General features: G+C 41.5%; 3 protein-coding genes across 7 annotated transcripts in view; 1 reads left to right on the forward strand and 2 right to left on the reverse strand.

The window, feature by feature from the left end:
* zmynd12 (zinc finger, MYND-type containing 12) overlaps window positions 1–757 on the reverse strand; it is a 6449-nt gene extending 5692 nt beyond the window's left edge. The window contains exon 1 of the mRNA XM_078253936.1: window positions 603–757. Coding sequence (XP_078110062.1) covers window positions 603–742 — 140 coding nt within the window. The 5' untranslated portion in view covers window positions 743–757. The remainder of the gene's footprint in view (window positions 1–602) is intronic.
* Window positions 758–949: 192 nt separating this feature from the next.
* On the reverse strand, window positions 950–4165 carry emp3b (epithelial membrane protein 3b (MAM blood group)). Its single transcript, XM_078254714.1, has 5 exons — window positions 4002–4165; window positions 2924–3011; window positions 2714–2816; window positions 2481–2621; window positions 950–1841 (listed from the first exon to the last, which is right to left on the reverse strand). The coding sequence occupies exons 2-5, from the start codon at window positions 2999–3001 to the stop codon at window positions 1666–1668; spliced, it is 498 nt and encodes a 165-aa protein (XP_078110840.1). The 5' UTR covers window positions 3002–3011; window positions 4002–4165; the 3' UTR covers window positions 950–1665.
* Window positions 4166–5269: 1104 nt separating this feature from the next.
* ccdc30 (coiled-coil domain containing 30) lies at window positions 5270–27919 on the forward strand. Of its 5 annotated transcripts, none has more exons than XM_078254706.1 (28): window positions 5270–5379; window positions 6211–6439; window positions 10978–11160; window positions 11389–11509; window positions 13387–13577; window positions 13923–14003; window positions 14176–14253; window positions 14726–14882; window positions 15376–15447; window positions 16286–16401; window positions 16491–16618; window positions 16729–16921; window positions 17375–17473; window positions 17921–18049; window positions 18252–18389; window positions 19899–20077; window positions 20277–20544; window positions 20848–20970; window positions 21552–21722; window positions 21974–22183; window positions 22978–23135; window positions 23297–23462; window positions 24673–24794; window positions 24979–25120; window positions 25231–25367; window positions 25767–25884; window positions 26105–26169; window positions 26416–27919. In XM_078254706.1, exons 2-28 carry the CDS (start codon window positions 6425–6427, stop codon window positions 26603–26605), a joined length of 3750 nt encoding a protein of 1249 aa, XP_078110832.1. In that variant the 5' UTR covers window positions 5270–5379; window positions 6211–6424; the 3' UTR covers window positions 26606–27919. The 5 variants fall into 5 exon arrangements, with proteins under 5 accessions (XP_078110832.1, XP_078110833.1, XP_078110834.1 ...); XM_078254707.1 differs by having other exon boundaries at window positions 14179–14253; XM_078254708.1 differs by lacking the exon at window positions 15376–15447.
* Window positions 27920–27998: the final 79 nt, after the last annotated feature.

Genomic DNA, 27998 nt, shown 5'->3' on the forward strand with positions numbered 1-27998 from the left:
GAGGGAAGCAAGCACAATAAGTGGCTGTAAGCTCCCTGTAAGAGACTGGTTTAGTGGCTCATCCCTTCACATAAATCCCTGCAGGGGGATGTCACCACGTGTTCCTCTTCACTCCCCATACTGTACCAATGAGAATTTCACCCGGCACCATCTTATGATCTGTAATTGACTCTAAAGATATGTCCACCTACGCCAAAGGTAATGCTGGCTTACATAAAAACATGCTGATGTGGACCAATTCAAATGATCGAACATGCGCAGGCAACAGCTCCCAGTCACATGAACAAAAAGAACCGTTTTGGGTGATTTCATTTCCAGCTGTTCTTCTCCCTCCTCCTGACCTCCTGACGACAGTCACGTGAACGCTCTTCATGCCGACGTGGTTCTCTCTTTTGTGTTGCAGTGAAACAATATGGCGGACACTGCCACCTAACGTCCGAACCGTGGTTTGAACAAACTCACACAAAATAATCACAAGACTACTTACCTTGTGGTATTCGAAATGGAGCTATGCTCTCAGAAATAAATGAGCTGACAGCAATGGACAGCCCTAACGTCTAATGATAAAACAGCTAACGTTAGCGAGGATAACTCGACCTTACCAGTAAAAGGTGACCCGACACTCGGTGCATTGCAGGCGCGCTTCTCTTTGACAAAGTTCACATAACTTGTCTGTTCCTTTAGGTAGGGCAAGAGGAATCATCTTGGATGTTGTTCCTAAAACACGAGGTTTAGCTTCCATTGTCACAAGAAAGCCCGCTTCTATGGTAAACACACGTCCAGTATTGTGCTAGTTTTTTTTTTTTTTTAACAAAGTAGCTAGCTGATGAAGCTAAGTTGTTGAAATAGTGTACGATCGCTATGGCAACGACCTCAGTCGTTTTCCTCCCTGCTGGCAAAGCCGAATTAATTAAAATCAGGTACAAACACACACACAATAAACACTATACATTGTGTAACGTTATATAGTTTAATATGATGTCTAAAAAATGTATTTACAGACTTATTTGGTATCAAATGTGCAATTTAATATCATCAAAAACAAATGGTGTCCTCACAATAAATGTTGTAACAATAGATTTGCACACCTTTTTTGTTTGTAATATTTATTGAAAGCACTAAATAGGTTATATTCTTGGATATCAACTTTAGGTACAAAAATATACATATTTCCAGTTTGCTCTTGGGAAAATCAAAAGCTATTCAAATAGCTCATGACACCTAGCTACAATATTTAAAAAGTACATAACACTGCTTTGGTATTTACCTTCCTTGGTCAACACAGGACAACAACAAAAAAACCCTTATAGCCTAGTAAGCATGTCTTAAAAAGAAGGTGAGCGTTGTATAATGTATTTGTATTTGTATTTATTAAGGATCCCCAATAGCTGACGCCTAGACGACCAGCTAGTCTTCCTGGGGTTCATATTGAGGATTCAATGTTCAAGAGAAAGCCCATTATTTTCTGAGAATTTTCCAATGTAGCCTACACATATCTACAATTCAAAAACATTGTCACATTAACCGAAGCCTGAGCAAAAATCATAACATAGGCATTTGTAACTCTGTGACTCCTGCATTATGTTTAAGACAAATAGTAAAATCAATAAAACAAATTCCAGCATTTTTGTCTTTCACTTTTTCCACGTTGTTTTCCTTTTCTGGTCACTCTTTCTTACGCAAGTGGATATATATGACCCCGCTACACAGCAACAAGGGGACACACACCCAGGCCAGGATAAAGCAGTAGCCAAAGTGTCCTGATGTCAGTTCTCTGGAGTCCTGAAGGATTGCCTTATTGTGTAATGTGTAGATGAGAGCTGCAGAAAAGGCATTCAGCCCTAAAAAAAAAAAAAAAAAAAGGAGAAAAAAAGAAGGAAAATAAGCTATTGTGATGTTTGTTTTAGAAGTGGGATGTATGGAAAAGTTTACAATGTTTGTAAACTGCTTCATTTCATATACCTATTGATTCATGTCATATACAATAGAGTGATAGCAATAACCACCCAACCTGTACATGTTGGGCAAAACAACATGAATACATCACAATATAATAGCTTTTACTTCAGACTGTCACAGAAACATTAATATCTGTAAGGTATGCAAAATCTGTGACAGTGTTTGGGTTATGCCTACCCATTCAATATAGACTGAAGAAATAGAGGTAGATTTGATTGCAGGTTTGCTATAACAGGCACATTTGTGATCATAATAGGCCTTAGATATATACCTGATCCACTATATTACATAGTTTTGTACCAATTCAGCCATCACAAAGAGTAAACTAAAGGTACAGCTATTGTACTCAAGGATTATACCATTGTTTAATTGAACTTAATAGAACTTAATTGAACTGAAAATATAGAGGGCCCGGTCTCAACATTTAGCTTATTTGCCAACCATGGATTTGTGAGAGCAAGCATCACCCTTTTCAAATGGACTCATCATGTCGGCGGGACATTGTTTCACTCAAGTGTTACCTGAAAAGACTTGACACAGCCCAGTAAAGTAGAAGAGTCCACCCTTAGACATGGTAAACAGTTGACCCAGGAACACCAAGAAGGAAACCGAGGAGAAGACCACCGAGAGAACCATCAGGACCTGCACTGCCTTAAGCCACTCTGAGAAAGGAAAACATTCCCACATCTAAAAACCAGTCTTTGGTTTGCAGACTTTACCTTTGGGATGTGTACAAAATTACATTGTTGCTTACCAGTTTCTTTGGAGGATGCACACAACCAAGTTTCTGTGTAGTTGTCAAACCTACAGTTGTACCATAGGTCTGAGTTCTCCAAGCCATCCCAAACCCACCAGGACTTTAAAGAGAGATTAGACAAGATACACACAGGTGGATGTGTTGCAGTTATGAAATAATACTGACAGTTAAAGCAAACAAACATCATGTCCTTAATATGACTACTACCTTCTCCATGGTTGCAATGAACTGCATTGCCAGTGTGATGAGATGCAGCAGGGTCACAAACATAAGCAGGTATGCCATTTTCAACTCCCTGCCAAAACAAAACCGTTTAAATGTAGGCTTCCTGAGCAACTGCAAATAAACATCACAGTTGGCAAAGAAATAGTGTGTAACCAATTTAACATGTTTGCTGGTTTCACAGTGAAAATCAGTGTAAGGGAACTTTCCTATTTTGCCTCGAAACATAACATGGAAATTCTGAGTAGCTGAACAGAGTATACTCTGTGTTGCGTAAGACCACGCAAACAGAGTGCAATGAGTTATTTCTGAAACTTCTCTTTGACTGGCCTGTGTGTTACTATCGTACAGCAAACCTACAGAGAACCTGGGCGGGCCTATTCAAATCTAAACGGTTCCAAAATATTTACCCAATGAACCTCTCTACCCTTCTGAATGTTTTTTTTTATTTTTTTATTTTTTTAATTGCATGGGGTAAACAGTCAGTAATTTAGATTTCATTAAAGCTGCTCTACTTGTTAACTTAGAGGAAATTAAAGTCTGAGAAAAAGCCTGTGATTTTACAAAGCTATTTGACATTGTACTGTACAGTAGTAGTGCACATGCAAACACTAAAGAGGCAATCAAAGCTGTAGTGACAGTAATTTAACTTCCCAATAAGGAGACATGCCTTAGAGGGGAAAAAAAATAGATTTTCATCTGTAGGAGAGGTCCATTTGGGTGGGCGGTGGAGTCACGATTACGATCAAATTACCGTATGTCATTACACTAGATTTCATCCATCACATTTAAGTCAATGAAAGGTAAACATTCAGTGAAAAGGGTTTAAAAAGCAAAGCAAATGGAGAATAAAATACACATATTACAAAGATATGATGAGTAACATTGATGTTGATTGTTGAAATAAGATTGCTATGGCACACAAAAAGTGTGATAACAAAAACGTGCCTTTTGATGGCATGATTTTTTTTGCTACCCATATTTGTTTTGAAATTAACTTAAATCATGATTTAACAAGACATTTATTTAAATCATGTAAAAAGTCATGAAACTACCTACTCACCCTGAGTATTGCCTGTCCCTCTGAATCAGATCTCTGGAGCAGCTTAGAAGCAGCTTCACCACTCTACAACACTGTTCCCCTCTTGGTGGTCCTCTCCTTTCCAGTCTTACCACACCCCCCTCATTTTTTTTTCAGACACTCCATCCAAACTTTCCAAGGAGAACGCCCATTTCCTCTGTGCAGAACAGAGCTCCCTTTAGCTGTACCTCGTAGTCCCTCAGTACAACATAACCATCCAAAAAAGACTCAAATGAGACCCACCCATGGGCAGTGAAGGCACATAAAACCACATGAAAAGACCTCCTCTGTAAATAGTAGGCCTACATGGCATAATGACCATTTTACCATATCTCTTCCATTCATGATCCCAGTATTGTTAGGGCAGATATGAAAAATAAACATACAGCTGCAACATAACTAACATTTCTACATGAGAGCATAATGAGTATTCAGGGTGCACTGGTCACACAGAAAACATCTGGGCGGGACCATGGATGTATTAAGAGAACGGGCGGGACCCGTAAATACGCACGTATAGGGTCAGTGGAGGTCACCGCAAAACAACAAATGATGAGGTATTAAAACACCAATACACAGTTGTAATGGCCCAGTAAGTGTAAACACATACAGGGAATCTCCGGGTTAGTCTACATCTTGGTTTAAAAAAAGAAAAGTAGCAAGGATTCATGGATTAAAAACGTTTATATGAATGCCTATTTCTCCATGAATTTTTATCAAATAAATAATTGCTAAATATTATTAGGTGATTGAGCAAAATACTAAAATCATGACAAAAGTCTCTGATATTTCACCTCCCTCGAGGAAAAGACTAATGCTAGTTGGTCGCCCCCTGCTGTTTACATCCATGAATGATACATTCTTCATCAAAAGCCATTAACAATAACATAATATATAAGATTCACTATAGCTAAACTAAACTCCAAAGCTACTATAACTGAAAACAATAACAGAATGATATAATTATAGAGATTACATCTAGCACATAAACCGATTATCTTTTTTGGATTAATAACGTTCCTGGTTGCCAGGGACGAAACTAATTTTGAAGATCGTTTAGTTTAATTACCATAAACTTTATTTTAGGCTAAGACCCGGGCCAACCCTGTCTCGATTAGGTAAACTCGTTAGGTTTATTACTTGTGCCAACTTGTAAAACTTCAATTTACAACAAGAATATTGCATAGAATTTTTTTCTAAAACGAACACCACCAGCTGGTTGGTTGCAACTTTCCTGATCGATTGTCCCCTGCATCCTTTGAATGGTACAGGCCGTTGCCTAGGTGCTAGTAGAAGCCAATTCACCCCGCCACGCCTGGCTTCAGCAGTTAGCTTTCATGTCGCCTTTACCTTTTGAAAGGTGAGTAAAACTTTAACGACTCCATACCCAGTTTCACCACTGCAAAGAAGTTGCTTAAACGCTAGCAGGAGCCTACATTTATGACAACGAAATCCTTACGGCGTTCACGAGTTGCTGCCAAGCAGTCACTTGATAAAGCTATGGCTACCGCTAGCGAGCTAGCGTTAGCTGGATGTAAAGTACACTACGGTAACTTTAGAACTAACTTTGCTAACCAGCTAGCGCTGAGGGTAGTGGCAGTTGTCGGTGCTGGTTATTTACTAGTTTAATATAGCTAGCACAACGTGGTTAGCAAATTTGTGATTATTAGTTAACCACATCTTTCTGACCAGTGAGCTTGCGTGGGCAAAAGGAATGCAAGTGGCTGTTGTCCTATAAAAAAACCCTCGCTTTCTCCTCCTCGTCAGACATTTTAGGAAAAATTGTTAGCTGGAACACAACATTTTTTTAACCCATATGAGGGGGAATCTTTACTTACTGGGAATAACACTAGCGGCACTGACTGTGCACATTGCAGGGTTTTCGTTGCTAATAAATGCAATGTTCCCAAGTGCAGGACATGAAAGCGCCTGCTTCGATGATAGGGATGTTACCCTTATTGCTGTCCGTGTTTAGTTCCTCCTGATTACATAGCAGCAGATCAAACATAGGTAATCATCTTGCAGCTTTGCATAGCCTCAGGTGATGCAATGTAACTCAGCTGTTCAAAGTGTAAGTGTTCCTGTCTAAACTGAGGTAACGTTAGCTAGTCTAATCTCTAAGCTTGTCACTGCAGGTCCTTACATGACTTGACAGCATTGTTCTAAATCTAAAGTATCTCATCTTTTACAGGGGAACTCGAGGACAAGAGACGTTCTCATGGATGAATTGCAACAACAATGGGAGTGATGAAGTTTGAGGATATGCTTTGCCACATCATTGCAAACTGAGTTGTGTTCTATGGGATATCATGTAGGCTAAATTGTTGTTTAGGATCAGTACTTTCACCATTGAGGAAAAAGTTCATCATTCACAGATGCAGCTTCATCCAACCTAATGTGTGACCATGGATCATGACGAGGTAACATTCATAGCTGTTACAGATAACATAGTGCCAGTCACTGTTGAGATGCTTTGTTCCAGTGTTCAACACCAGAAATATTTGATGGAATTTGTGTGACTATAGGGGCTTTCCGACCTGAGGGATTTTTGCAGTTCTTAGAACTAAACGTTCCTAGAAAACGTTTTTCGTCGTGTTCCGACAGGAAAAATTTGGGGATTTTTAAGTTCCTCTGGCCGCAGTAGCGTACTTTTTTAGCTCCTACTTCAGAGCATAGACAGTATATAAGAATGGACCAACAGATCCCGTTACTCTGGACGGAGACCAGTGAAGGCCATTAGAAGCACTTTTCCAGTGAGCGCTGAGCGTTACTGCGCAGCCTCCAACTGAGAGAGACGACGTAAATGTGACGTGAGCAATGTGTCTGAAAGTTGTAAGTCTTCTGGTAGCTGTGCCAAGAGAAATCTCAATCATTGCCAATCTTGCAGAGATGGAGAGCGTAGGTATATGTAAGGAGATAACATAGGCACAGGCTAATTATTGCTAACTAAAATGCTAGTTAACATTAGTAATTACACTTAAACAGCTAATGTGAGACAAACTGCCTGCACGCTGCTCCTGTACTGTACGGTAATTCCTCTACTATACGACAGTAAGTCGCGTGGTTATGACACAATCGTTAGCCTATTTTTATAAAAACGTCTGCTACGGAGCCATAACGTGAGGTACAAGGTAATGGAGCCTTTTATACATTGTCGTGTTTCTTTAGAAATAAACAATGGACAAATAGAGTCTTTAAACGCTTTTAGATGTAAAGTTATTCACTGTCAAAGTGGCGCCAAAATGAATGGCAGTCAATGGAATGCTAACGGGAGGTGATGGCTTGTTAGCATCAAAATGGCGCCATAGGAGGTTCGCGGTCCGAGGAGAAGCTTACCCCCTTGCTTCAGAGCAGGGTCTTTTCCCTTTTCCTTTTTCCTAGGTGTACTTGATTGGTCAAACTTATAAGTCACGCCCACTGCCAACTCGGAACTTGCAGACAGAGCAACAACCAACAACGGGACATTTTTAACAATTTTCATCATCTTATTCATCATTAAATTCACTTCTGACAACGTTTTAGGCGAGAAATTAACTGTTTAGATTTCGAATATAGGCAGTCTTGCGAAAATTGATGCCGAATTGACAATTTGCTTCAAAGTTTTCGGAGTTGAGAAGCTCCATGAAGTGAGACGACAGCCAGCAAGCGCCTGCCCCGGCCTCTAGCTCGTCGCTCAGCCAGTCTTGCTCAGACACCTCGCTGTGAGCTGGAGGTCTCTCAGACCGCTCTCGTAAATAAGAGGCTTTTATTTCGCCGTTGACAGTTCGTTTGTTTAAATATCACAACACAGTCCATCATAAGATTAACGGGAACCTGTGGTTAACTGTCTTTTCGGAGTTAAACTCCACAAGCGTGTCCTGCGGCTCGCTGGCCGTCTCACACACACACACACACACACACACACACACACACACACACACACACACACACACACGTCCACACGTCCACAGCGCAGCAGGCAGAGGCGGGGTCTGTTCCGAGTATAATAAAGCCCCGTCTGTGTTGAGCAAAACATTACGTGAATTACTATGAGAATGGACGGAATGCGGAACTCGGAAAAGTGGACTGATGCGGAGGTGCAGGCACTGCTGGCCATGTACGGCCTCCTCCATGCTGCTTTGTTGTTGTTGTATGTGGCGCTAAGGTCTAGTGACGATGCTATAAAGACCGTTGCCGTGCTTGCGTCACTCCCTTACCCCTCCTACTAGTCCCTATGGCCACTTGGCCAGTGGGAATGCAAATGGAAAAAAAGATTTTGGGGGAGAGTAGTTCTTAGAACTGCTTAGAAGTGTACTTTTCCTCTAAAAAGTACAAGTACTATCCGGTTGGAAAGCATCTTATTTCAATATACACAAATTGTGACATTGTTTTGTTATTCTCAGATGTGTTCTTTTGTCCACTGGCCACATTGTCTGCTGGCAATTCTTACTTTTTCATCAGCTAAACAAGCATAAATTACTTTAAAATTAAAGATTTACATGCAAAAGTGGCTGTTGGAGTGAACATATCTTGCACCCATAGCCAATATTCCCCAGTATTTTCATGGTAGTTGTAGTTAATATATGATCTTTTAGCCATTTGTTCCACAACAGCAAGAGCATAGACCTGTTGGTGTGATGTTTAAGTACAACAGGCACATGAGACCTGATACCTAGCAATATGTTGCATGTTGTTGGAGCAGTTGCTGGAGTAGTTTCAATGCTGCATGGGGGGTCTGCTCAGGTTACAAACCCTAGAAAGTACAGTATTGAATTTAGCAACAGGTGTTTAATACTGGCGTGCCACTCTGATGTTCTGTCCCTCTCCTATATGGCACACAAACGGATCAGATTTCAGTGAGACTGACAACCTTGATGTTGACGAAGACTTGTGAATTCTGTAGTTTGTAGGATAGTGTGCTGGATCATTATTTGGCAAAAGTAAGTAATCAACCAGTTAAATTTTTTTTTAATACTTATTATGATGCAGGTGCTGTAGTGTGTCATATAAAAAACAAAAAGCTATAGCAGTCTACAACAACATAAGGGAGGAAATGTGAGCATAAATAGCTTTGGAATTGTATCAGCTTTTAGCTTAATGACACTTTATGCTATAACTAGCAAAGCTTTGGAATGACAAGCAGTATGCCCAAGGCTACTCCATTCACAGATACAGTGAGGTTCGGAAATATTTGGACAGTGACACAATTTTCATAATTTTCGCCCTGTGCGCCTACAATGGATTTGAAAAGAAATCATCGAGATGAAATTGTAGTGCAGACATTCAGCTTTATTTTGAGGGTATTCACATCAAAATTGGAGGAAGGGTTTAGGAATTGCACACATTTTCATACATAGTCCCCTTATTTCAAGGGACCTAAAGTAATTGGACAAATTAATATAATCATAAATAAAATGCTCATTCTTAATACTTTAAGAATCCTTTGCAGGCGATGACTGCCTGAAGTCTGGAACCCATAGACATCACCAAACGTTGGGTTTCCTCCTTTGTGATGCTTTGCCAGGCCTTGACTGCAGCTGTCTTCAGCTGTTGTTTGTTTGCAGGTCTTTCTGCCTCAAGTTTTGTCTTAAGCAAGTGGAATGCATGCTCGATCGGATTGAGATCAGGTGATTGACTCGGCCATTGTAGAATATTCCACTTCTTTGCCTTGAAAACTCCTGGGTTGCTTTTGCAGTATGTTTTGGGTCATTGTCCATCTGTACTGTGAAGAGCCGTCCAATCAACTTTGTTGAATTTGGCTGAATATGAACAGACAGAATGTTCCTATAGACTTCAGAATTCATGCGGCTGCTTCCATCTTCTGTCATATCATCAGTAAACACTAGTGACCCAGTGCAACTGGAAGCCATGCACGCCCATGCCATTCACTGCCTCCACCATGTTTTATAGATGTGGTGTGCTTCGGATCAAGAGCCGTCCCAAGCCTCCTCCATACTTTGCTCTTCCCATCATTCTGGTACAGGTTGATCTTAGTTTCATCAGTTCAAAGAATGCTGTTCCAGAACTGGGCTGGCTTTTTTTAGATGTATTCTGGCAAACTCTTATCTGGCTTTTCTATTCTTGAGGCTTATGAATGGTTTCCACCTTGTGGTGAATCCTCTGTATTTGCTCTCGTGAAGTCTTCTCTTTATGGTAGACTTGGATAATGATACGCCTACTTCCTGGAGAGTCTTCTTCACTTCACTAGATGTTGTGAAGGGGTTCTTCTTTACCATGGAAAGGATCCTGCGATCATCAACCACTGTTGTCTTCCGTGGACGTCCATGCCTTTTTGTATTGCTGAGCTCACCGGTGCGTTCCATTTTCTCAGAATGTATTTTTGAGAATTTTTTAGATTTGGCCACTCCTAATGTTTCTGCTATCTCTCTGATGGATTTTTTCTTTTTCCGCAGCCTAAGGATGGCCTGCTTTACTTGCATTGAGAGCTCCTTTGACCGCATGTTATGGATTCGCAGCAACAGCTTCTAAATGAAAATGCCACACCTGAAATCAACGCCAGACCTTTTATCTGCCTAATTGATGATGAAATAATGAGGGAATAGCCCACACCTGCTCATGAAACAGCTTTTGACTCAATTGTTCAATTACTTCAAGTCCCTTGAAATGAGGGGACTTTGTATGAAAATGTTTGCAATTCCTAAACCCTTCCTCCAATTTTGATGTAAATACCTTTAAATTAAAGCTGAAAGTCTGCACTACAATTTCATCTTGATGATTTCATTTCAAATCCATTGTGTTAGTGCACAGGGCCAAAATTATGAAAATTGTGTCACTGTCCAAATATTTCCAAACCTAACTGTAAGCATAATTTGTAGATGCAACCTGGTTCACCACAGTACTGAGAGGTATTTTACCTTGTAAAATCTTACATGCTGCAGTTTAATATAACATTTCAACACTTAAGTAGTCTTACATATATCTTGTCACTAAACATTCAGCTCTTCCTTTGGGTTCTCAGGTGCGGACAGAGCTGGACCAGATTTCTATGCGACTTCAGGAGGATGGTTTGCCTCCAGGGGCCAGTGTGGAGGAGCGGCAGCGCCACCTGTGGCAGCAGCTACTCGCCAGGGAGGCAAATCTTCAGTCATCCACCCAGGAGCTGCAGACGTTACGTACCCAGCAGGCCAGTGAAATGAAGGAGGTAAAAATTTTGGTATCTTGAGTCTTCTTGGAGTTTTATTTCACCAACTGTAACACTGCCATAATCTTCTTGACCGGATTGTGCATGATGGAAGGCTCCTAAGCTTCCAGTCTAACATAGTGTGAAATAATACTCAGCATACATTTCTGAAATGGGTACCGGACCAAACCAATTGCTCAAAATGGTATGTAAGTCACAGCTAAATTACTTTTGGATTTTTGTCGTCAGGTGGAGAACTATGTTGCACATATTCGTGGGCTGCTGGAAGAGCGTGAGTTACTGACTTCAGACTATGAGAGAGACAATGAACACTTGCGACAAGAGCTTCACCATATCAGACAACAACAAGGTAAATTCAGTGCAAATTTAGTGCAATGTTGGCATTCTTTCCTTTGGGTAGCCTGGCTCACCAGAGCCCCTTAGAGGGATATTTCAAACACAACATTGCTTACAATTTTTATTTGCCATGAATGTTTTTAAATCATGTCTGTGAATATACAGTATCAAAGCATGCATTCTTTGGGTTGTATTTTTACTTGTGTTTATGCTAAATATGCTGCCATGTAGACATACTTGTGCACTATTTTGTTGTTATTAGGGCCCGAGCACGAAAGTGCAAGGCCCCAACGGTTGCCTTGCACTGAAAGTGCGAAGGAACCTATTGTTTTTGGTCAGATTATTATTTTTGAGGGGGTTAGCATGCACGATAACTCACAAAAATTTGCACACGTCACAACTGGTGAAAATTGCAAAGTTCTGTAGTGATTGGGCTTGGGCGTTGCCAGGGGGCTCCATAGCGCCCCCTAACGTGCGCCTTAAATTGGACAAAAGTAATAATATAATATACCAACTTTTGAGGGAACATAGATCTCATCTTCAAGTCCATGGTGCTATTTTTAGAAAAAATAACAAAATTCAATAATTTCCGAAATATTGGTTTTCGTGTAAAAATCTTCATTTTATGAACACTTGTTTGAGGACTTTAGGATGCACGAAAACTCTCAAGGTTTTGCAGCCATGTGCACAATAGTAAACTCTTTCATCTGAATTCACATTTAGGCTTGGGAGTGGTATGGTTGCTCTATAGCGCTCCCTAATTGGTTTTAGCACTTGGGCACATTTTTGACGGCCTCAGTATATACCAAAACTCACAAAAATTGGCGCCCACATAAACACCTGGGAGCTTTGCGAGACTGTACAGCGGTTTGGCCCAAACCTGTAAGCGGGCTCCATAGTGCCCCCTAATGCCTGGAAGGCCTTAACTTGGACATAGTTTTACATTCTTTCGAACTCGTCCTAGGCTGTGATTTCAATCTTCTTGAATCTTTGCAGGTAGTATCTATTGACCCTCATGACGAAAAGTTATCCAGAAAATTTTGATAGTTGAAAAAATGCGCAAGTTACAGCAATTTCCTGTCTAAACAGGAAGTTGTGTTATCTTGGCAACAATTATTCTGATTGCCCCGAAACTTGACAAGGTTGTTCGTCATGGCCGGTTTAGCATCTGTGCCAAAAAACAGCAAAATATTGATATATGGGAAACCTACTCTGTCTAACTACTCCTGGGGCGTGAGTCCCATCTGCACAAAAAATGTACATGTAGACTCGGTGGACCCTCATGACAAAAAGCTATCAAATTTTGTAGATAGTAGGGGGCTGTCGAAACAGGAAGTTGCTGTCGAAACAGGAAGTTGCGTATCTTACCAAGCTTTATTCCGATTGACACCAAACATGACACAGGTGTTCCGCATAGGGGCTTGAGCATCCATGCCAAATGTAGAGTGAATCGGCCATTAGAATCGCTGTTAGAATTTTCTTTATTAATTAGCCACATCGCGATATATGGAAAACATACTTTGTCTAACTCCTCCTGGGCAGTGAGTCCAATCTGCACGAAAACTTGGATATAGACTCGGTGGACCCTCGTGACTAAAAGTTATCAAAAGAATTTTGATAGCTAAAACAATGCGCAAGTTATGGAGGAACAACTTCCTGTAGGTGGCTGTTAAAACATGAACGGTTGTATCTTGGCAAAAGTTATTCCGATTTACATGAAACTTAGAATGTGTGGTCTACATGTGATGTTGCGTCTGCCAGTACCCCGACTGCAAGAAGGCGAGGGCCCGTTCATCGCTGCTTGCAGCTTTAATTCTATCTTGTCTTCAATGTAATTTTACAGTCCCACCGGACAAACTAATTACCAGTGAGAACTCCCCTTTCTTCTAGAGAGCCAGAGCAAGGAGCTGGCGGAGATGTTGGCTCATGAGGACCTCGGGGAGATGGGCTTGAGCAGCCCCAGTGAGCAGGTGGCTTACTTGCTGGTGGAGAGGGCCACACTACTGGAAAGGCTGGAGGCTGCTGAGAGGAGACTGGAAAGTCAGAGCCTCGCTAGCAACTTAAGGGAAGTCCAGCACAAGGTAAAGGACTGACCTACGCACATCAGGTTGTTCCTCAGAATGCCAGTTCTTCATAGGAAAGGAACAACACAAGTCCATTTTAAAACATTTCAACAGCTAATTTAGTATGTACAGTGGTGTAGTTTATTTTCATCATTTGAACTGTAAATGTAAGTTTGCCGGCGAGAGTGCACAGCCTCTACAATCTGGAACAATGAACAGTCTTCAGTCATTTGACTGAGGACATTAACCTGTCCAAAGGCTTTATAGTTTGAGTGGAATGTAATGGTTAACTATCCAAGGCAAATACAGAGACCATATAAGCGTGGTTAAGTGAGTCTCTGTCTCTCGGTGACTCTTGAACAGGAGCATATTCGCTACACGGTGGGGGAGGAGCTAAGGCAGCAGACAGAGGATATGCAAAAAAACATAGATAACGTGACAAAGGTAAGGTGACTGGCATTGTACCTTGGCTGAGTTACAGTTCTGTATAACTTCAGATTGAATTGAGTTTGTCAAGAAAAAGACAAGCTAATATTTCCAGTTAAATGACAGGGATACCACGTGATAGTTATGTCGTGTCTGTTGTGATTCTGCACACACGGGTCTTTCCTCTCAGCAGTGTTCATCCCAGAGTCCATGGAAGAAGCTGTTTGGGCTGCGCAGGTCTGGTCAGAGCAAACACAATATTACCCCTGTAGGTTTCCACCTCACAGCATATACTAACTAAGTAACTAACTAACACTGATGTTGTGTTTCACAGTGGTACCACTTTTTGAAATACATTCCACGCTGACAGTGTACCTTGATATCCGCATGACCAGAATGATGCAGACGACATTGCTTGTCTCAGTAACACATCTGTGAATGTAATTCTCTAACAACTGATGAGTACTTGAAATGGGTTGAACAGTAATTGCATGTCACAGGTAACAGCATGTGTACTTTTTGTCCCACTGGTCTCTCTATGCAGGTGAATGTTGACGTACAAGATTATAACTCATTGTCCTCGCTCCTTTCCAGGCCTTTGGTGATGATGAATCTCCACCTTTGAATGCATGTCTCTTACAACAGCATGTTGGGCCACTTGCATCTCCAGTCTAACTCAATCTTCTTTCCTGCTGCACTCATCACACTCTTACCATCCACGCTTCATTCCTTTACATCAGGCCCACAGTGAGCAGATTTCCCAGGAGCAAAATGAGCGCCAGCGGCTGGAGCGGGACCTTGAAGAGGCATCTAGAAGGCTGGCAATGGCTCATCAGGACATCCGCAGACTCACCAATGAGCTGGATGCTGCCAAAAACAACAACCTAGACCTAAGTGGTATGTTGCAAAGACTTATGTTACAGTATGTATCCCCTCAAAGAATTGTGAGTCTGTGTTAAACTTTGATGCATTGTTTCTAAGGACTTTAGACTTACACTCACAGTTTTGAATATTGTTTTTGCACATTGTTACAGAATAAAGTGGTTGTAAGAAACCCACACATGATAGCATTGAGTAACCATGAAGGCCCAGATGTACACATGCAGCCCCAGTCCCTGGTCTACCCAGCTGGTTACCTCCGACCTTAAAATATTTTAATATCCACATACAGAACTGAAACATGAATATTAATTGTCAGACTACAGATTTGGCAATATGACAACTTTATTTTCTAATCTGTTCATTTTTAATGTGAAGCTGGTGTGTTATAGCCAACTGCAGGATATTCTCAACAGCATATGAGAAGAAATGTTTTACAAGGTGTGAAAGCGATGTGAGAAGAAAGCATATTTTCGGCTTTATAGAATTAAAATTGTGCTTATGATCTCAGGATCTGAGCTTCAGGGAACAGCCCAGGAGGTAGAGAACCTGAGGAAGGAAGTGGAGAAACTGAAACACTGTGGTGAGACAGACTTGGGTGTGAACTTAAAAACTGCAACAATGTGTGATGTTAACACCAGCCACATTGTGTGGAGATCTTATTTTACTTTTAAGAAAATTCTAGTTGGCTGTTAATGTTGGTGGGCAAACTTGTTAGTAGGGTTGGATAATGTTTGGATATTACGGATTCTGTTTGTGCTTAGGAAAAAAATATATAAAATGCTTCAACAGCCTTTTTTCATATTTAGATTTATTTCAATCCTTCAAATTCTTTTTCATTCTTTTGAATTTAGTTTCTGTAGATATCAGTTACTGCTAGAGACACTACCTGATTAGGAAGTTGATTTACAATAGATTTATATTTCCCTCTCCATTGGCTCTCACACTTGAACAGGGCATTCTAATATTCCCTTTATATTCACATTAGGCTGGTGTTCCATTTCCCAGCCTTAATTCACCCTTAATACCCCTTTCCTCCACAATGGTAGGGGTTTGGCTGAATCTTTGACTTTTCTGAGGAGAATCAGTCAAATCTTAGAGCAGCCACATGCATCCATGGTTGGCAAAACATACGGCAAGTAAACAATCTTACATAACCAGACATATGCACAACCAGTCCTAACAGAAAGTCCCATAAGTTGGTTAAAATACTTAATGTGGTTTGCTTTAAAGACTGAATAAGCACATTTTGAGCAAATTTCAAACATGTTTCTTAAGAAATCCACCATTCTGAACAAATTGACCACCTTCCCTAAGTAGCCATGGTGCGCTATAGGTATTATTGTTACTTCATACAGTATATGTGTATAATAGGCATAATAGGAGAAGATATTCATGGTCATGGTTTTGTCTTTTTACAGATATGATGAAGCTGCAGCGAGCCAAAGAGCAAAATGACAGACAAGATGTGGAGAACAGAGCTCTGAGGGAAAGAGTCTGCACTTTAGAGTCTGAGAAGAAAAATCTCCTGGACCAGGTTGGTATTTTACTCATTTTCTATATTAAAATGAAAACTCATAGTGTTGTTGCAGCAGCTTGGCATTGTTTGGTGTTGTGTTTGTCCAGTTGGCAATAAATGATGCAAACCAAGATGTTGTAACCAAAGAGGATCAAAAGGACAGGAGCATTAGCCGTGAACCACAAAACAATCTGTCTGGCTCGTCAACTCAAGAAAAGGATCACATTCACAAACGGTAAATATATGAACTGCATTCTGGTTAATAGTGTGATCAATGAATGTTGACATTCTTTAAGACTATCCCACCTGCTCTCTCTGACATTAGTCATCATCATTCTCTGTCAGGTGTCATGAGATGATGGAAGACAGGCTTGTACAGATGAGGGAGTTGCAACGGCAACTCCAGAGGCTGCGCAAGGAACAGGAAGAGCTGGAGGAGAGGAATGAGGAGCTGGAGGCACTGCTAGGGGAGGCCCAGAACGCCAGCAAGGGGGAGAGGCATCGCCACGAGGGTGAACTGGAGGGACTACACAGGAGGGTAATGCGTAGCACTAACTTGCTCAAAAAAAAAACATTTTCTTAAAGCTACAGTGCGTAGTTTCTGTCCCCCCATGAAGAATTCTAAGTAATGACAGCAAAAATGTTTGCGCGTCCACATGATACAAGCCTTTCGTGAATACAGAGAGCGTTGTGTGGAGCTGATAGTCTTAATTAGCTTTGTAGCAACTTATTTGGTAATGGCGTTCATTAATATCAAAAAGTTACGCACTAAAGCTTTAACTAAAGTAGTATTGATGGATTATTTACTAAACATACTAAATGTGAGTTTAAAACATTTCACCTGAGTTGTTGCTGTTGAAAAAAAAGCTAGTTTCTCAGACATTCATTAATGCCAATCCTTGACTAAAAGACAGTATAATTTAGTCTTGGAACGTCTTGGAAACCTTCATCTCTGTAATGGCTGAGTAATAATCTTAACTGGTCAATGCAGATCAAAGGCCTTGAGGCAGAGCTAAAGAAGCAGGACGTCCAAGAACAAATGCTGAAGAACGGAGAAGAAGTCAAAGCCACCGAGTCCTACTTACAGCTGGTAAGACATTACTCACTTTTGAATATCATTAATGTTTCCTCTGTGCTACTTTCACAGTAGTGTGTTAACACAGCAACAACACTTTGGCTCGTGTTGACCTCAGCTACACAAGAGGTGCAATTCTAATGCTTAAAATGTCAACTAAAATGAGTTTTGTTTTTTTGTATTCTAAGCAGCAACAGGACAATAAATAGGACAACACAGGTATAGCCATCCACCTGTGCTGCATAAAAGCAGTGGAAACTGTTAAAGTATCCCAAGTTTGACCAAAACGATCTCATTTAAACCCAAATTCAATAAAATGGAAATACGTTTTACTGAGCAGTGAAATTCATATTATACTACCTTGACCATCAGCCTGTACATCAGAAGAGTATATATACCTCAAATTCCATGACTCAGTGCAACCTATGAACGCTTAGTGTTCCTCTGTCACCGTGTATGAAGCACCTAAGGGACAGCAGCCAGGAGAGGTTGGCTCTGCTAGAGGCTCGTCTGACTGAGGAAAAGGACTGGAGGAAACAGCTGGAGGTAGACCTCAGTGCTGCCCAGGCCGCCCTTAAAAAAGACAAGGAGGTAAAAACCACAAATATCCAATGCTTTGTCTGACAGAAAGCAATAACACCACAGCTACACAAATATATTAAAATTCAATGTACAGTTCAAGAGATTTTAGTCCTGCATTAAAGAGTTATTGTTGTATTGTTTTGAAAGTACGGAAGTACAAACGCAAGCCACACACAAACTGTATCAAACTCCCTTATTCTCTCAACCAAAGGCTTTACAGATTGGTGAGCGAGAGCTGAAGAAGCTGAGACTTGAGGTCAACAGCCTTCAGACAGAATGCCAACAAGGAAAAACGCTCATCAAGAGCCTCACCCAAGTCAAGGGGGAAAAAGCAGTTCTGGAGGAAAAGGTTTGTTCATTTAACAAGTCTGATTGCTGTCGCTGACACCTTGTCAGTCCTTTAAAGCAATACTATACAACCTTTCCCTCTTCGGTCCCCCTACATATTGTCTCATTGGAACTACAGCTGCGCGAGCTGTAGTTCCAATGAGACAACCTATAGGGGGACCGAAGAGGGAAAAGTAACATAGTCCATCCATCCATCCATCCATCCATCTTCATCCGCTTATCCGGGGTCGGGTCGCGGGGGTAGCAGCTCCAGCAGGGGACCCCAAACTTCCCTTTCCCGGGCCACATTAACCAGCTCCGACTGGGGGAAAAGTAACATAGTGTTGCTTTAAAAAAGAGATCTTTAACAGGGGGTACGGGACCCCTAGGGGGTCGTCAGAGTTACTGCAGGGGGGCCGCCAAACTATTGTTAATTTTTTTTAGTGTTTTTTAAATAATTAAAATGTCTTAACATGAATCAGAAATATTATTAGCAAATATAAATGAGCCTATTTGTGAAACAAATACACTGATGATAGGCTAACTGGCCTATAGGTAAGGTAGTCACTAAGATAGCCATCCACAGGTACAGTTCATCCTAAAGGCTGTTTTATGCTTCTGCGTCGAATCAGCGGCATACCCCTGCAGACCCCTCTGCGTCTACGCCGGACCATACACTGTAGCCTGACGTGCACCTCTCGAAAAATGTAACCACACGTCGCTCGGCCGTGGCTTGGTAGCGTTGCATTTCCCCTGACTCATTTCCTGGTTCTCCTTCTCCATAAACAACATGAAATCAAAGAGAGGGTTAACTTTTCCTGCTACAGATTTCCCACCGTGGTCAGAAAGCACAGGGGAGACACTTTATTTCTCTCACTAAGACTCTAGAGTCGGTACTCGCTCCGAAGCTAATCGCCGTCTCTCTCTCACTTCTCCCTCGCTCTACCACACACTCCCCCACACACACACACACACACACACACGCCGGCTCGACGCACACACCAGCGCACAAGTATAAACATCAGGCCACTTACGTAGGCTATGGCGAAAGCTCTGCGTGGATCCTCCGCAGAACCATAAAACAGCCTTAAGAATTCACTCTGTCACATTTATGTATGTATAACATTAAAACATGATTTATAAAATCATGTTAACAATTGTTATTTTAATAGATAGTATTCTATGGGCAAAAAGGTATGTAAAGGCTTTAGGCCGCCCTACAAGTTATTGTAGACCCAGTTTAATATGCAACTTCATTGTATACAATATATGCAGTAGGGGGTCCCTGCTCCGTCTCTCTCTCTCAGTTAAGGGGTCCTTGGCTTAAAAAAACATTGAAGACCCCCTGCTTTAAAACATTATGAAACTGGGAAAAACATTCTTGCGACAGAAATAATGATTATTGAATACAGCAAAAGAACTCAAAATAAACCTGACATTTAAATGTCAACATTCATTTACAGCATGTGTCAATTTGACATTTATGCCACTAAAATGAGTTTCATCCTGTTTTTGCGTCTCTGCCCGACAGGTGGCTCAGATGGAGCGGGCCCACAGCCGGCTCCAGAGCGAGCTGGAACACTACAAGGACAGTAACCGGACCCAGGAAGTCAAGAGTGAAAACAGGCTTCAGGTTGGCCAGCTGCAAGAGCAGGCTGACCGGCTAACTGCTGAACTTGGCAGCCTCCAGACAGCACACAACACGTTGAGGTTGTTATCAGTCAAGAGTTCACAGTAAAAAAGTGTTTCATGCATGCAGTAGTATTATTTTTTTTTAAATAGATCAGTGTTGGGAGATAAGTGATAGCACTCCCGCAATTGGTACTTCTATCATGTATCATGACCAGTCACGAGATAGGACTGGAACACCGGAGCTCACTTGTTTTGCATGAATGTGCAAATGTTCCAGGGACGAGATGGTTTCTGAGCGGCTTCAGACTGCCGAGCTCCAGGCCAAGCTGAGCTGCAGTGTTCAAGAGAAGCTGACAGCTGAGGGGGAAAGAGAGAGACTGGAGCTTGAGATACAGCGCCTCAAAGAGCAGCTCAAGTGGCATCAAGAGCAGCTCTCCTCAACAAAGGAAGCACTTATTGGCAGCCAGAAGCCTGAATTGCACACAGCTCATGCACAATCTAGGCTTAGTCCAGTGGACTGGACCAAGGATGAGGGCTTGGATCAGGTAACTGGATTACATGTCCATTGGTAGGGTACTTTGTTTTGTACTTTGTTCTGAGTTATTTAGATGTTCAGGAATTGGGATAACAGGGTAGAGTAGAAAGAATGTCCTTGAACATTACAGCCCTGGTTCAAAATGCTGCTGTCCAGCTTTTGTGTACTTGAGTAAGGCGCTAGATCCCCACCAGCACGAAGACTAAAGCAGATCCTAACCTTTAACCTGCTTGTAGAGGAAGGTGAGCAGAAAAGGAATTTCCTCTGCCAGAATCATATATGATTCATAAATGTGTGTGTGTTGTCTTTGTAGCTTTTATGTGTGAAGCAGGAGCTGAATCATCTGCAGACAAAGCTGGAGGAGGAGCGGCAGCTGGCTTCTCAGCACCAACTGGCCCTGCAGGCTCAGGTCAACGAAGCCCAGGCACGCATCAAGGTACGTACGATCATAACACACCACACACCCCTAACATGCCCAGATAGCCACGCTATTTCTGCAGTTCGATTTAAAAAAACAAAACTCAAATATTCACCGTCTCCTTTGTATTCAGTATTTTTGAGTTTTCAGTTTATTACATAATTTTCTTTGCTTTACTTTGGCCTATGCAGCAGCTGCATTATGCCTCCATACATTATGTGTTTAGACAATAAAGACATTGATATAGTATTTCATTGAGTAACATCACTGATCTAAATGAAGTGACAATAAAGTTAAGGCAACATTTTTCAAACATTTCTAAAGCTCGGCCTGTAGCATTTCTGGAAATCTTCCTCTCTTTTTTTAAGTTATTATAAATGCTGATGATTAACACAAAAGCTTCAGGTCTCCCAACTCCAGTGGTGTATCATGCTTTTTACGGAATTCGACTCTTCATTAATGAAAATGATCAAGGCACGAGTGATTGGCTTAATGATTCACAACGGCCACAAAAAAGCTTCGCTGGGCTACCTGCATTTATCTGTACTCTCCTTGAGCTTAAAGACATCCCAAACTTGTCTCTCATTCTCCCTCTTCAGTTCCAGGACTCAGTGCTATGCCAGAAGACAGAGGAGAATAAACAGATGAAGCAGGACCTGCAGAGGGCCCAGAGCCTGTTCACCTCGGCAGAGAGAGAGCTGCGCTACGAGAAAGAGAAAAACATGGACCTGAAGCGACACAACACCCTGCTGGACCAGGAAAAACTCAAGGTTGGTATTCACTTACAGCACAGTTGGAATTTCTTGAATGCTTGACATTTATCACTTAATCATCATCCTAATCACTCTCTTAGTCGCCCAGTCACCTCACCGTGAATGCTAATTACCATGAGCAAATGTAACACCTCAGCAGTAAAGAAAGGTGCCATACAAAAAGTTGTAATTATCAGAATAGTTGTTACGTTGGTGTTAAGCATCTGTCTTTTGTGCTCATGCTCTGTTGTCTCACATGCTTCCTTCAGCTTTGTGCAGAGCTGAAGCAGGTCCAGACCAAGCTGGTCCAGGTGGAGCAGAGCGTTCACACTCAGGTGGCTGAGCGTGAACGTCAGCAGCAGAAAATCAGGGAACTGGAGTTGGAACTGGCACGCAACTCCACAAACCGAAGCACCACCACCAGTCTGCAGGAGGACCTGCAGGCCGAGAGGGCGAGGCTCATTGCTGCTGACAAGAAGGTCAGTGCTGGAGCAATTTCTCCATAGGGATCAGCACTTTCATCTCATCTGGTTTTAAATCTGTTGCTCTTGTTCTGTTAATGTTGCATTGGCTGGTAATTGACTTGTAACACATTCTACTATTCCTACATGAATGCTCTAAGTTAGGTTGGTTAACCCAGAGTTAACTGGGCTATTTTGTAACCAGCTTTGTCATACTGGCATCTCTGGTTGCCAATTTCAGGCTTAGTGAAGTCAGTTTACACAACAACAAATACTAAGTTTAACTTGCTTTGTGACAAAGTCCCCAGGCGATTTTACTCCTTAGTTTCTCCTCAGTTGTTAAGGTTCTGCTTATCCGTGAAATCCCCAATGAAACCTGCATTCTGAGCTCTTAATGGAATATGGTTTTCCATACCTTAGAAATCGCTACGCAGCACAAGATGTGATATTGCAAATAGCCAATTTGAATATATATCTTCATACATATCATTTCATACTAATACATGCAGTATAATTTCTGTGACCTAGTTTTCCCTTGAGTTTTAATAAAGTCAATCCTTATCTTAATATTGAGTGTGCAGAAGAGAAAGCAGTTGCCCCTTGTGAAGAAACCTTGGGACATGATTCTTGCTTGTGTAGAAAGTAACATTTGTTGTGCTTCACTTGGAGTAGTTCTTTCTCAGGGTTGTTCACCAACATTATGAACTATTTCTGACACCTTCAGTAAATCCTCTGGACTTGATGGTAAGTTGGGAGTTCATGTTATCGGTTTGTCTCACTGAGTGAAGCCTGTGGCTCTGTTGTGATGGCAGGTGTTGGAGCTGCAGCAGCAGCTAAAGACTGCCCAGCACCAGTTGCGCGTGGAGGAAGCCCGGGCTGGCGAGAGCAGCCGCCTAGAGAGAGACAGCAGAGATCTGTCTGACAACTTATCAGCCCTCAGAGCCCAGCAGCAGGAGGAGCACATCACCAGGTCACACAAGCTGCGGTGCTGCTGGCGCTGCCCAGTTTGACTTGGTCCCAGTAGCAGTAGTAGTGCCTTAACCAACATTGCAAATTTTAGGGTGCGATTCTGATAACACTATTTTTTGTTGACCATCCTTCTATCCATCTTTTCCTCCATTTCTATCTCAGGAAGCTACTAGAGCAGCGTGAGGAGGAGCTGCAGCAGCAGATGCGCTCCCTGAGGCTGAAGGAGTCCTCCATGACCAGGACAAATTCCGAGCTCTGCCACCGTATCCAGCAGCTGGACACCCGTCTGGCAATCCTGGAGGCTGAGCTTAGCAAGGCCCGAGAGGAGGTAAGGTACTGTGTGTACAGCAGCTCATCAGATGGTATTGGTACTGCAGGGTTTTGGACACCTGAGGCACCCTTCGCACTCTCATTTCAAAATGTTGATCAAATGTGATTCACAATTTATAGCCATCGTTGTTCTCAACGTGTACATGCTTTTTAATTTGCTTCCGGTTAAATAGGATTCAAATTTGCACTCCTCATTATTTCTCAGGCTGCATTCACATAGTGTTCGGTGATTTGCCGCAGGGTTGTGCGCAGTGTGGGAATGTCACTTAAATGGCCCATTTGTGTGACATACTGTTACTTTAACCCTCTAATGTAGCACAAGTAGACTTTATATTTCACAATTGGAGTGTTTTTTTTGAAGATAATCTTTCGGGCATTTTAGACCTTTAATAGACAGGACAGCTGAAGACATGAAAGGGGAGAGAGAGGGGGAATGACATGCAGCAAAGGGCCGAAGGGTGGAGTTGAACCCGCGGCCACTGCGTCGAGGAGTAAACCTCTATATATGGGCGCCCGCTCTACCAGCTGAGCTATCTGGGCGCCCACAATTGGAGTGCTTTTATGATCTTGACATTTTCAGCTGCACTTGAAAGCAGCTTCATTTTACAGAGGGGGAAAAAAAAAAAAAAAGTTAAGAGACTGCGATTTCTGCTGGAGCTTGTTGCAGGAAACAGTCAGCTGTTACACAAACTCCTGGGCAGTTAAGTGCTTGTGTATTGTTTTTCTACAGCCTCAAAACGGACCGACAAGTCTAATCGCCAGTTACGTGATTGGCCACCACAGCGTGACGTCGGATGGCGTTTCTACAAAAGTTTAATCTGTTTTAACTTTTTGTCACAGGCTGCAGCCTTTTTTATCAGCTTGTTGTGCTGACAGCTCGTATCCAAAACCATGTTTGGACAGTCAGTGAGCGCCGTCACTTTATCTCATCTTCTAATCTTGAACAATCTCAAGATTTCAATCCGTAGCAACCCAGTAAATTCCCACAAACAGGGTTATAGAATCATTTTAACTACTGTAGTCATATGTTATCAGGGTTTTATATTTAGTGCTGCTTGACTTTTAACTGGCATTTTACAAAGTCCGTGTACATGTGGCAGTCATCACATTAAACTGCTAGCCATATTTAATATTTATATATTTTTAACAATACCTCGAAATGTGTTTTGAATTCAGATGAAATTGTATGTGCTATATGTGTCCCTTAGGCGAGAGACAGCCAGAAGTCAAGCCACAGACTGCAGGAGGACTTGATGGCCAGTCAGCAGGAGTGTGACAGACTGCAGGTGGAGCTGCAGCAAGTTCTCCTCCAACTGGACACACACGTCAGGTGAGAGACACACCCGCATTAGTATAGATATCGAGATCGAAAATAAAATGAACTATGGCCAACAAATTACTATGTATTTTCCGATTGGCTGAATAAGGTTATAGCATAATCGGTAATTACGATGGAGATTACATGGAGAAGTAGTTGCTTTTCTGAGGTTAATCCCCTCTGCTCCACCAACTAGGAAGTACAACGAAAAGCAGAGTCAGCACAAGACCAAGCTGCGTCAGGCCAAGCACGTCTTTATCAAGGAGACTGCACAGAGGGACCGCATCATCCAGAAACTGGAGAACGACCTCGCGCTGGCCTCTAGCCTCTCACACAAGGTCACACATGACCTTCACTCCTAAATAACCCAACAAGAGATGTTTGTGCCAGAAAAATATTTTCGAAAGTGTAAAACTGTTTTTGTTTATCTCTCCGTGGTGGCTTTCAGGAGAAGGAGAGGATCCACACAGTGACGGAGGAAAATGAGAAACTTTTGGAGGAGAAGAGGGAACTGTTGCGGAAGATAAGTGAGGCAGAGGAAATGGGCAGCAAAGGCATGAGGACCGCCTCCACTGTTCAACACAGGTGTCTTAATGAATCACACTAATGCATTACTTTGTACACTCATACCTGCCGCTGTTTCTTTGAGTTTGAGTACCTTTTTTAAAGTGGAAATCAAGTATTACGATATCAAATCACTAAATGTATGTAGATCTCTCTCAACCAAGAATTTAAAGATTATTGTCAAGGAAAACTACTAAATGAATGAATACTGTAAAAAGTGAAGACCAGAAATTCATGGGTTTTATTCTGAGTGTGTCTCCTAAAGTTTGTTTGGACGCCTTGTGAACTGTAACACAAGAAAGTAACAATTTTGATTGTCAACCAGAACTGTTATTAACCTACACGTGTTGGTGAGGACATAAAGGACACACTAGGTCAATTGTTTTTGTGAGTGAGTGTGAACATTAATCTGTGTTCTAGGGTCAGTGTCTTAGAAGTGGAAAACAGACAACTTCAGGATCGAACCATGAAGCTCTCCAACCAAGTCAGTTCCTTAGAGCGTGCCCTGAGGAACGTCCAGTCATTCTACAGCCTGGAGGTAACACCATGCAGATCTTTATGCCTTAATGGGACATGACACCCAAAATTCACAGGTTTCTTTGTTTTAAAAGTTCATTCAGCATTAGTGATGTGAGATGGTGCAAGGTGGATTCCATTAAGGCTGAGGCATTTCACACTAGGTCAAGCATTCATCGCTTCTTTTATTGTAATAAAAACATTGATGTATTTTGATCATAAATGGTTCAAATGCTTAACAGAATGCCAAGAAAGTGCACCCCTCTGAAAGTCTCTGCGATGGCTTCCTACATACATCTACGCTAAGGTAAAGCGGTTTTGAGAGAAGAAATTGTTTTGTTAAAAGGATATATTGTGTGATATTTGCAATTTGTAGTGTAGCTTAATTTGAGTTGTTGAAGGGGAAAAAAGTACTAGACAGCTTTGTTGAGCTCGTCAAAGAATTCCCACCTTAATTTTCTTGTCATATCACACATTGATAGGTTTACAAATACTGTAGGTGGATGCTTGTATGTGCATGTTCTGCCATTTCACACTACGTCTGTCTCGCCAGTTTGACGTCAGGTTCGTGTGACCCACTGGACATTCTGGACGCAATCTGCCGTGTAAAGGTGGGCGCCACTCAAGGGTCTGTCTCCACACACCAACCATCAGAGCAGGGCTACCTGAATCTCACCTCCCCATTGGTTCCTCCAGACACTAAAGGCACAGAGGGGAGCTCTAATAACAGTGAGCAGGTATGAGAGGTGGTAGGTTTTGGCGGGTAACGTATTGTGTAGTACTATAGTATCCGCCACTGAGTGAAAGAATATGTAGAATAAAAAATAATCCTTGTCAAAAGGCAGTAATAACAAAAGGGAGCTTCCACTGCAGTTCTCCTCAGGGTAATATCTCTTTTGTATTGCAAAGCAGATTCTTGGTTGGCTTGCGAGAACTGCTTTTTCAGAATGACAATTTGGAGGATTTGTAAAAAAAAAAAAGCCTGTGCAAGTGTCAATCAAATATTCTTTTTTTATTGACCAATGTTAAAGGAATTGGGGAGTAATGGGAGATTTGATTTGGAAGCTTAACATGTGGCCCAACCTTGTTTGTATGCACAAATGTGTGCATATGCCTGGGAGGTTGGTCAGTTGTCAGAATGCTTGGAAACCTTGTGTTTCTGGCTTACTGTAAAAAATGTTATCTTATTTTTTTTTAATGTAATGGTAAAAGATAAGACTGTACTTCACACTAGCGCTATGAATGTCAAAAAAACATTTAATAAGGAAGATTTGAGTGAGACTGGTTTAAACGAAGCACTTTTTCACAAGTTTTACTTGTGTTTACATTTTGATAAAATGTAGCAGTGGAATATAACAATATATCAATGGTAATTTTCCTCTAGTTAAATTTAATCCTGGCAGTTTTTTCAATGAAAAAAGGCCTAAGTTTACAAAATGGTACTTTTATATATAACATTGATAATATTGTGGACCCACTTTATGTCTAATAAGACTGTGGTAAACAAAGTCTAAATATTGGGGTCCTTTCCGAGATCTGTCACTCCTATTGCTTGTCAGCTTTAGTTACGCCAGTATTTACAATGTGCAGCTTTGCTTGTAGTTTCAAAAAACAGCCAACATGTCAGAAAAATCCTCAGAATTGCAGGAGCCTTTCTGGTCTATTTCAAGCATCACAAGCTGTTTATTTTTATTATTATTATTTTTTTTACATTGGTCAACCTCAATGGTTTCCTGCAGGGGCACTCAATCAGAAAGTACTCTTGTACAAAGAGATGTGAGTGACATGGAGAGAAAAAATGCACATGAAATACTATTATTATTTTGTGTCAATAGCAGAATTGTACACAGTGGAAACCATTGTCTATTTTGTCTTTCATGTGCCTGAAATGATGAAGTGTATACCTTCATCTTGCTGCTTGTCGATTAACATGCGACACACATGTAAACTGAGATATAATTGACAAGAAACTGACTTTTTGTATCTGTGTAAATATACCTTTTTTAAACTTAAAAACTATTTTCATAAATAAAAGTGAATAAATAACAAATGTAATGCTTGATTTTTTTTTCTTCTTCTGTCTTGCTCTCTAAAACACAGATTTGTTGGCAGCTACAGTTTTTAGTACAAACCAAG

This window comes from Sander vitreus, chromosome 7 (assembly GCF_031162955.1).
Source record: "Sander vitreus isolate 19-12246 chromosome 7, sanVit1, whole genome shotgun sequence".
In the NCBI taxonomy this organism is placed as follows: domain Eukaryota; kingdom Metazoa; phylum Chordata; class Actinopteri; order Perciformes; family Percidae; genus Sander; species Sander vitreus.